The sequence below is a fragment of the Condylura cristata genome, unplaced genomic scaffold, assembly GCF_000260355.1.
Source record: "Condylura cristata isolate star-nosed mole 26May11 unplaced genomic scaffold, ConCri1.0 scaffold00001, whole genome shotgun sequence".
NCBI lineage: Eukaryota > Metazoa > Chordata > Mammalia > Eulipotyphla > Talpidae > Condylura > Condylura cristata.
This window is the reverse complement of record NW_004567102.1, coordinates 80031492-80042668: the sequence shown is the minus strand read 5'-3', so window position 1 is coordinate 80042668 and position 11177 is coordinate 80031492. Positions and strand designations below refer to the sequence as shown.

Here is an 11177-nt window from a genome sequence, read left to right as displayed (position 1 = left end):
CCCTGCCATACACACAACTGGGGCTTTTATTATTTTGGGGCTTGTTTTTGCTGTTCTTCCACTGAGGAAATAAGCACAAAAGCGTGGCTGCTTAAAGTGAACTCTGGAAGGAAAGGAAAGCAACAAAAATTTAAAAATATCTCTCAACCATGGCAAAGGCCTCTTGTGGCTTTTTTTTTTTTTAAAAAAGATGAATTTAGGCATAAAAGAACTGGGTATAGGCCATAGGTGGGCAGGGGTAGGGTTCACTGGAGACAGTGTGGAACAGATCAGACAGATTGACCAAAATACACTGCTGAGGGGAGCAGCAGGTAGGTCAGGAGTGGTCTGCCACACCATGTGGGTCACCTTCCTTGCCAGGGATCGAACTCTGCTACAGTGGCTGCCTGTAACTTCACAGTGCCGTGTTTCAAGCTCCCACACAAGGGAGGGCCTGATTATTGGGACTTTCATGGTGGGCGTGGTGTGATACATTTGTAAGAGGTGAGGACCTGTATCGCTAAAATGCAGTGTTGTAAATCCAATGTTAATTCAAGAAGCATAATATAAAAACAAAAATTCTGATCTCTAAGGATATAAAGGAGTAAAATGTTACTAGCTGAGTGATATTAGATAAGGCTATAAATTACATGATAATATCTATTCTACAATACGAAGAGTGGTACATTGCACAGGGCTGTTATTCCTCATTACAGACAGCAAAATGAAACATTACTTCTTAACTCTATACTGCCTGTCATCCTCACAACATGTTAGGCCTAAATACAAGGTAGTTTTAAAAACTAGTTGTTACTAAATGTGAAAAATGATGTAAAAATAAACTTTTTAATTAAAAAAAAAAAAACTAGTTGTTACTTTCAGATAATGAGTTTAAAATGATTGAGTTGTAATGAAAAAAATCTTTGCAACAATAGTAGTTTATCACATAAAGTAGTTTCATGTGTAAAATATCTCAAATTGGGGCCTCCCTGGTGCATAAGGGGTGGCCTTAGCACTACCTGCTGAGGCAGCCACCACAGCAAAGTTCTACCCCCAGCAAGGGAGCTGACCCACATGGCGCAGCAGACCTCCTCTCAGCAGTGTGTTTCAGTAAGTGTGCCTGTTCTGCTCCCCACTGTCTCTGGTGAATCCTCTCACCCTCCCGCACCTCTGGCCTATACCTTAGCTCTTGTATGCATTAATAAATACAAATGCATAATAAATAAAATGCATAAATAAAATCTTTAAGCAGTTTTTCAATTTGGGTGAGTTTTAAAAAAGTAAGATGAAACACTGCTGCAGGACAAACAGCTCCACACTTGGAACCACCAGCACAGAGGCCCGTTTAATTCCACAGCACGGATGGACTCCTTTTTAGCCTTGACTTCAAGCTAAAAGAGTTGCTAAATTCTCACCTGAGCAGAGTTTTTATACCAAAAGACTACTTTTTCCTCAAAAAAGTTTATTTTAGAATGAGGACATCCACTATTTTTTACATCCTATGCATTCAAGGTGAGTGGTTTTCGTACAGGATATAATCAAATCATGATACACATCAGTGATTTATACCGTCACATACTTAATATAAAGGCACATTTTACTGAATAAAAAAATAAGTGTTAACACTCTTGAGCTTTTAAATTAGAATTCCATAAAGTGCTTTTCATAAAGTCTCATATATCATTAAGTGGATATAATTTCCTTAAAGGCACCTAGGGAAGTATCAGCACAGAACATTCCATCTTGCCTTTTTTTTTTTTTTCTTTTTTGGTAATTTCAAAGTTTCTTCATATGTCTTTTCTTCCATTTAAATTTCCTTAACAATTCATCATCTGAATAGGCAGCCCTGTTAAAAATAAGATGAATTCTAACTTGCCACTTTAAAGGTCAAGTTTTTGGCAGTTTTACGAGTTTAGCAATTTCTCTAGAGTATAGACCCACTCAGAGTCCATGGTTTGACATGGAGGTTTAAAGAGATGTTTTATCTTCAAGGTTTTTTACTGCTTTCTCAGGATCATCTGGATATAGGTTGATCATTGTCACAGGTATAACGTTCACTTTATCCAACTGGAGAATTCCTCTGAAATATAGAAATTAAAATTAAACATTTCCTCTGTCAATAGGGACATAAAATTAAATGATAAACAGCAGCTTCCAAGACCACATGCAGCTGTGGAAAGGAAAATTTTAAATTGGGTCTTTTTTCTATAAATCCTCTGATTTTGCCAACCCAGTACAGTATAATTTAGCCAAGTCAAAAACTGTGCTCAATTCTGTTCTATTGAGATTTACTTCTGCTAACACCACTGAAATGACTAGCTGCATTAACTTGTATAAACACTTAACAATAAATTCATTTTTAAGTTATAAAATAACTTATAGCTAAAAAAGAGTCAAGTTGGATAGAAGGGAAAAGTGAATGTCCTCTCTGCACCGCTGTCCTCATTCCCACCGCGGAAGCTCTCTGTGTCTGTGTTGCGTATCCGCACGGGGCCGCTTCTGTTTTACTGAAATGGAATCATACTGTGATACAATTTCTTTCCCAGCATCTAATAGACTTTGGACTTCTTTCATCTCCACATGCATACTTCCATAAGCTGCCCAGTGTCCGATACAACATGTATCATTATTCACTGAAAAATAGTTCAGACGTTTCCTGTTTTGCTTATTGTTACAAGCAGTATGTCCTGTTAGTGTTCTAAAATTAACTTCATCTTAAACTGATGATGTAGTGAAGTCCTTTTATTTTATTGACCTCTTATACACATCACATTTACATCATAAATGTTTTCTTTCTCTCACAGACTTTAACTTCTCAGACAGAAGAGCTTGTCTTAGTTACACTTGACTCCTCCAGCAAGTGTCTTCATCATCAGAGGTATCCCATAAATATTTTTAGTTTTGCTAAAGTTGGGCAGTGGGCTAGGGAAAAAAGGAGGCATATTCTCTCTCCTTTTCTAATTTTTACATTTTATACAGTAAATACAACTCACTTTTCAATTAATGAAAATACTAATGTTTCAAAAATACTTACTTGTATTCACAGATAGGGAAAAGCACCTTCAGGATGGTTATTACCAGAGATGCTCCTATAACTCCAACCACCACGACGTTCAGAAACATGAAGAGCACTGGGAACACGCTGCTCCAGGACCGGCACAGGTCTCTCCTGAGCTGCTCCACCCACAGACACATCACCTAAAGCAGAGCTCTCCTTAGACGTGCAAATCTCATTTGCTCTCTAAGGAACTCTAAGCATCTGTCCTGGTTTGGGGAAGATGATAATACTATCTCAATTCTGGTGGAGGCTACACAGGTGTCCACACATGCCAAAATGTATCTAGCCTGTTTGTTAAATGGGTGTGCTTGCTCATTTTATTTTAACATATACCTTGGGCCTTCCTGGTGGCGCAAAGGGTTAAGTCTAAGCACTATCAAGCTATAGGCAGCCACTGGGAGGTGAGTTTGATCCCTAGTCATGGAGCTAACTGACTTGGCACAGCAGACCTCTCCTGTCTCACCCACTGCTCCCCTCAGCAGTGTATCTCGGTAGACCCACCTGTTCTGCTCCTCTGTCTGTTTTCACCAGAGACCTCTCACCACAGCTCTCTCACCCCCCACCTCTGGTATATACCCTATTCCTCTATAAATAAAATAAATCTTTAAAAAAATAAAAATAGGGTCTCCCTAGTGGCTCAAGGGATTAAATATAAAGCAGTCAGTAGCTACTGCAGCACGAGTTTGAGCCCCATCCAGGGAGCTAACTCACATGGCACAGCAGACCTTTCCTGTCTCACCCATAGCTCTCCTTAGCAGAGGTGGATCTGCCTGTTCTGTTCCCCACTTCTGTGAATCCTCTCATTCCCCCCCACCTGGCCTATACCCCAGCTTTTGCTTGTATAAGTAAATTAAATCTTTAAAAAAAAAAATTATACCTTGATAAAAATTATTTTCAATTAAAAATTATAGTCTGACAATAACAGGCACAAAAATATTACTCTCCTTTATATTTATTTATACTTGATTAATTATAAGTCAAGCAAAAATAATTGCTGTTGACAAGAGGTTAGGCTAATTCACTTTATAAAAATGAACCAGAAGTGTACCCTATGGTTGGAGGAAATGAGGAGGAGATGGAGTAGTGGAGGTATAAGCAATACCACCCTTCAGTGAACAGGGTCTTCAAAGAATAATCTCTTGACTCTTTTGAGACTAATAATAGACCTTACATAATTAAATGGAAATTATCTGGAGGCCTATGAGGGCCCTAGTAGTATACACAGATAGATCAGGGTACTCTATGAACCCCAAATGTCGTCCTACTCAGCAGTATAATGTTATTTATGATAACATGACAATCTCCTCGGTACCACCACATATTGACATCCATACCAGTTTATTTAAAGCCTCATGAAATAAGCACTACAGGTGCCCCAAGGTACAGATCAAGAAACTAAGGTGAGAGAGGCTAGAAACTCCCATGATCATCCAACAGTACATGGCAAAAGCAGGGTTTAAACTGAGCTTTCTCCAGAAAACATACTATTAACTAGTGTGCTGTGTAACAGCAAGATCCTGAGAGTGCCAGGCCTTGTCCAAATGAGGCCCGGTGCCTTGATAATCACTGTCCATCTCATTGGGAGAAGAAACTTGGAAAGTAGGATACCTAAAAACATCCCACTGCAGCAGTGACAAGTCTGTTATTAACAGTGTACCAAATTCTAATCCTCATGGTTCAACCTTATTTTAAATTCATTATTTTTCACCACAGTTACGAATGCTTTAAAAATAACCCCAGACAGTAGATTTACCTTATACGAAGATGGAGGCTCTGCTCTGAGAGGCGTTTCTGGTAATTTGCCAGGTAAAGCGTCTTCATCTACAGTGGTCTCCACGTTCCTGACAAGATACTGGCTGGTGGTCTGCAGTGAACTGACACTTTCTACAGAGAAGAAAGAGCCAAATCACCGATACGCGGCTGGAGACCCCGACTTGGGCTAAGCTAGACAAGTTATGCCAGTGACAGCTGGGATGGTAAGAACAACTATTTTGCCATGACAGAAAAAAATGTTTTTGAATAATTTACTTCTATTTTTTCCATGTTTTTACTTTCTTGATTGTTCGCTGACTTAAGTACTGGGAAAAAACTAAAAACAGGCAGCTCTAAGCTTTTCTACAGCTTTTCTAATTCTGTCACACAGAAAGTCATATTTTTAAAAATTCTTTGTTTCAGTAGAAAAAGCAAGTATTTGTCTTTCTAAATGAATGATATTATTTACCTGGTAAAGATTACCCAGATTAGGAGCAGATAATTACAGCAGAGAGTCACTACAGTTACCACTCAGCATGTCCCATTAAGACTCGAGATTCCTAAATGCACATATAAAGTAGTATAGCTTATAATCACTGTGAAAAAGCCTACTTCCAAATTCTAACTGTGATTTAAAAACTATCGACTAAAGAAAATATTTCCTTAATAAATAATAGTCTTTAATTACCCTTTTTGGAGAGGTTAGGAAGGGTAAATACATTGTCACTGTCTCTGGAAACTGAGTACAGCATGCTTTCTTCCAGAGGCAGTGTGTAGTTTGAACTTCTGAGCATCCCCTGGTTCTTAACTAAAATGTCAATTTCAGTAACATCCTTTTGTTGAGCCTGTAAAAAAAATAAACAATTAATTCTTTACTTTAAATAACACAATCCTATAAGAACATAAGACTAATCCCTGTAACTGAAATGTGGCTATTTACTCAGTTACTCTTTATTACCACTACCTGTGGCCACTTTTAGGTATTTAACTTGCAAGTTTAGTCATATTCCTGCATACCTTGGCACTCACTATTATAAGTTTGCTCTTAGTTCCATTTCATTTACTTAGAAAGGAAATGATTGCAGAACTTTTAAATCAAATTCAGCCTCTACTTGTTCTATTTCATGATATTTTAAAGTGATATCAACATGTATGAATATGATGTTTTTTAAAAATTAGAAATCAGATCTAGACAAGTAAATGCTGAAACAAAAAAATTCTAAATGGCTGGATACTTAAGCAACATCAGGGTAACCTTTATTATCAAGTCAGCAGTAAGTAATAATTGAACACATGGGTACACAGAGCACATATATTTACAATTTAATTCTCAGTAAGAATACTGTCTTACTTGTTTTCCATCAATCTCTACTATCTCTTCTTGAATGACAATTCGTTTCAAACTGGCACCAGGAAACTCACGAACTAAAATTCTTACAATGACAATTCCAAAATATTCTTTTTCCTCCAGCTTTTCCAGATTTTCATCCTTCACTATAAAAAAAGGTAGTGACAGCTTTAAACAGAACTTGATTACTTTGATGACATTTACATGGAACTAGACAATTGTACATCAATTTCTTTGGCTTTCCTCATCTCTGACCTCAATGACGTTTCAGATTTATATAAACAAATTATTTATTTGACAAATCATTACATGGCTTATATCATCTGAAAATGGGAAAATGTTTGCTTGGTGAGCTTTAGATTTTGTAGGAAGCCCCAAGTACCAACATCCTTCCTGCTCTTTTGCATAGACTGTCGGTAAGGAGGCAGTGTGCGGTCACTATTTGCAAAGCAGGCCAGAGACACAGTCAGTCCCATGACAGAGCAAAGGAAGCGCATCCACCCGTGTTTCATTCATTCACAAAATGCTGCCCAAGTGACATGGATGCTGTTTTTTCTCAATCCTTTCACAAAAAGTGACTTGTTACTGTCATAGAGGCGGGAGGGTACTCTGCTAATGGGCAATGGGAAGGATTAGCTACTGGCCATGCTCCTCTCTCAGAACCACCCCATCTCCTGGCTACTTTGTTAGGGCAAAGTGCTACAGAAAAAGATAAATCAACATCTATCAAGAGGAGCAGTCTTTGTTCCCTCAAATATCATATGAGAATTATTTGCCAAAAAAGAATCCAGATCCAATGTTTAAACTATGCTCACTACTGTTCAGTCCCCAACCATGCTTTTTTAAAACAAACTCCTCTTACATAGTTCTAGTTACTATATCCCTACAATGCTGTTTAGATGTCTTTTTTTTTCCTGCTTTAACTTCCTTGCAGCGTAGTTTACTTAAGAGTGTATCTCAGTCTCTTCCAGTAGGCTGACTTCCTTAGCAGTATGCGTTGAGTTTATTGTTCTATTTTTATTAAGCAATAATTCCAACCAGGCTTATAACTCTATTACCACAAATTATCAATAACTTCCAAGTACCTGGTTTAATGGCTCTAAATCATAACTATGTAGCTCAACTCGGGGAACAGTGCGGATGCCAGAGCCTCTCTCCAGTCTTAATAAATCAAACCACATTTTTAATTTTTGAAACAGTTGACAGGCCTTTTATTGATATCCAAGTAACCTAACCCTTTTAGCTCAAGCTGACTTGAGTCTTCTCAAAACTGTTCCCCTTTGACTTCCCTGTTTTTGTTAAGACCACTCTCCTCCACGCCCCAAGAAAACTCACTCGGTTGTTTGACTGTGTCATCCTCATCCTCTGTATTCACTCAGGTGCTTCCTGAGGCCACCCAGCTCCCAAGTATCTTTTAGGTTTGCCTTTCCATCCTCTGTTTCGATCCAGTTCCCATCCCCTTGGGGATGCAGTATTTACCTAATACTCTCCCTTTCTTTGCTCCTCCCTTCAAGCCATCCCCACTGCAGCATGTTGCTAGCCTCACTGTGACGCAGCTCCCGCCACGGGTGGGCAGTGCCCACGCCCTCAGCTGCCGCCCACGACTTCTCTGGCAGGTCTTCTGTCAGCGGCTGGTGGGGTGCTTAGCACTCCTTTCTCTATTCTGCCTCACAACGCCCAAGCCCTCCCTCTCCTGTGGTCCACTTAGGGTTTTCCTTGTCATTACCCAGCAGCCTCCCCTGAAGAAGGCCCCTGGGTGGCTATCTGTACGTCCAAAGGCCCTTGCTCTAGAGCACGGGAGATTCCACAGGTAGAAAATGCAGTCGTATAAATACATGGAAGTGGTGACCTCAGGGCCTCCATCTGGTATCCCTGCTGCACAGTAAAATTAAAAACAACGAAAGCCCTTCATATCGACTTATCCTGCACGGCAGGCTTTCAGTGGCTTCTTAGTCTTCGTGCATTTGTAAAACTCCACACCCGCCCCCCTCCAAGTGTGGACCCAATGACTTGTTTCTAACAAAGAGAGGACAGACAGCATTTGCTTTATTGTGCCTCATTTTGTTGCACTGCACAGATATTACAGTTTTTTTACGACCTGAGGGTTTCAGTAACCCTGCAGCAAGCAGGCTCATCGGCGCCCTTCCCCCAATAGCACTTAATCACTTTGTGTCTCTGTTGTATTTAGCTAAGATTTTTGCAGTGTTTTTTTAGACATAATGCTAATGCATATTTAACATATTACAGTACAGAATAAATGTAAATTTGATACATATTTGGAAACCACAAAATTCCCATGACTCACTTTATCATGATAGTATGGTAGTCTAGAACCAAACCTAAAATATGGCCAAGCCGTGCCTGCACAGCAAAAGTGGTGGACTGTCTCTTTTATAAGAGACTGTGACTTCTTACTTGATAATCACTGTCTGTCTTGCTGGTGGCCTCTCTTGTTCTCTTGCACATAAAGCCTGCTGCCATGTTGTGAGATGCTCTATGAGGTTCCAGTAACAAGGAAATGAGGTTGGTCTCTAGTAGATATCTAATGGGCAACTGAGGCCTGTCAACCACATGAGTGAGCTAGGAACCACGTCTTTCCCAGCTGAATATGAGATAACCACATCCTTTCAAGAGAGGCACAGCCAAAGGACTCAGCTAAATTAAGCCAGATTCTCAACCTATAAAAATCTATAGATAACACTGTCATACTAAGTTACAGGTTAAGCTGTTATAGAGCAGTAGGTAACATACCGACCAAAGAAGAAAGTTTCTTAAATGAATTAAAGAAAGATTACTTTTGCTGTGTTGTATTTAATGTTTTTGAAGATTCTTGTAACTGATAAGATGGGCATAGGCTTCACTTATCAAACAGCAACAAACTTAGTCCAACCAACTGGGATGACTAGAAAGATAATTAAAATAACAGAGTGGCCAGAATACACTCCCAGTCAAATTCCTAATGGATACATTATCAAAGGAACTTTTACAGATATATGAAATAAATACATACAGATACTCAAAACCCACATCTGGAGAGAAGGACCAGAATAGCCAGTACCCCACAAAGCACTTGCCAATTTCGAAGATGAACAGGAAGGCTGGCAAGTTAAATATAAGACAGTGCTTAAGAGGCAGGGAAGCCAAACAGAACTTTGGGGAGTAGCACTGGGAAGAAAACAGTTTAAGGTTACAAAGATACCCAGACTTACGAGTAAGATCCTAGAAAGACGAACGTAGACATAAGCCGACATTCAGTAAAGGGCAAAAAAGGGAGAGAAAAAGAACACAGAACTGGTAGGACAAAATAGGATGCAATTAAGATGGAAGATTTAAATCTAAATATAGCAGATACTACATTAATGCAAATAACTTAAAATTCCAATTAAAAGACAGATTGACAGACTCAATTAAAGAAAAAAAAAAAAACCCAAGCAAATACATGATGCTTATAATTGATCCACCTTTATTACAACAACCCAGAGAGACTGAAAGAAAATGGTAAGTTACACCATGTAACAACCCACTGTCTCCCCTCCCTGCCATAAAGCAGTGATTTTAAAGATAAAGCCCATTTTAAAGTACAGAATGTCATAGAAATAAAGAAGGATAGATTATAAAAATAAAAGAACCACTCTACCAGGAAGTGTAACAGTTCTAAACCTGCATTGATTGAGTAATATTGCATCAAAATATATAAAGCAGGAATTAACAAAATTGAAAGGAGAAAAGACAAATCTAAATAATGGAGATTATACACATTCTTACACTGATACCACCCTACCAGAAACACAGTTCTCTCTGCCAGACTCTCAAGAAAAAAGTGAATATGTCGGGAATAATCAATGTAAAGTAGAAAACAGATTCTAAACAGGGTTACTGTATACGCAAGTAGTGATATATATCATTAACTTGAAATGGAAGTAACATCAAAGAATTATATCTTACTAATTTAGTATTAAAAACAGAATAATTATGGAAATAATTTAGTGTAGTACTCACCTATCAAAGTCTGACAGCTTATTCGGGTTACACCACTATTTACAGGGAAGTCATTTACATATACCTGTCCACTCTCATAGGTTATGTTAAGAACAACCTTGAAATAAAGCAGCATATACATTAATTCCAGTGTTTTATCATGATGACAAACTCTTCATGTCAAAATACATTATCTGACTTAGGTGTATAGGTCAAATTAAAATAGGCTGTATTAATACTTAGCTAAGTGAATTATTAAAGATATAACCAAAAGGAGACAAACCTGTAATTCTGTTATCTCCCCATCATCTTTCAGGGTAGTTACATTAATTCTAATGCCATCCTGTAAAACAAATATTATGTAATATGAATAGGTATGCTTTTCACAAATTGAAAATGCCTCAGTTTTTTTTCTTTTCACCTAAATTAAATATATTGTAAGTCACTTATAACATTAAAAGAATATTTTAAAATCATTTTAATTTCTATAGCATTTTTATTCCCTTATTCAAAATTTCAATTTCTCATACTCTATATGCCTTTTCCACTTATGATATGAAAATATAACATTTGTGAGCTATAGGATGCAAATAGGAGTTTTAAAATAAAAGATTAACACACATATCTGCTACCTACATAAAAAACTAAAAATATCACCTCCACCTTAGAAAACTGCTGCTACCTCAGAAGGAATTCCTATATTGTCTTCTGTGTTGATTCTTACTTTTGAAAATAACCTTTTATTTAAAAATAATTTGTGACTCTCTAAACAGCAGATTATTTAATTTTTTGTTTCTGTGGGGAATAGTGTGTAGTCTTTTGGGACTTGTTTCCTTAGTTCAAAATTATTGACAAAGGGGCCTCCCTGGTGGCACAAGGGGTTAACTCACAGCACTGGAAGCTATCAGCCACTGCAGCACCATGTTCCATCCCTGGCCAGGGAGGTGATCCACAAGGCGCAACAGACCTCTCCTATCTCACCTACTGCTCCCCTCAGCATTTCAGCATTGTCCATTTCAGTAAATCCATCTGTTTTGCTCCCTGCTCTGTCTTTGGTGAATC

General features: G+C 38.2%; 1 protein-coding gene across 1 annotated transcript in view; it reads right to left on the bottom strand.

Moving 5' to 3' along the window:
* Positions 1-1432: 1432 nt before the first annotated feature.
* Positions 1433-11177, bottom strand: part of GINM1 (glycoprotein integral membrane 1) — a 15004-nt gene continuing 5259 nt past the window's right edge. The window contains exons 2-8 of the mRNA XM_004673927.2: positions 10399-10458; positions 10137-10233; positions 6141-6283; positions 5478-5634; positions 4791-4921; positions 3014-3177; positions 1433-2059 (exon numbers count right to left, since the gene is read on the bottom strand). Of these exons, the coding sequence (XP_004673984.1) occupies positions 1948-2059; positions 3014-3177; positions 4791-4921; positions 5478-5634; positions 6141-6283; positions 10137-10233; positions 10399-10458 (864 nt within the window). The 3' untranslated portion in view covers positions 1433-1947. The remainder of the gene's footprint in view (positions 2060-3013; positions 3178-4790; positions 4922-5477; positions 5635-6140; positions 6284-10136; positions 10234-10398; positions 10459-11177) is intronic.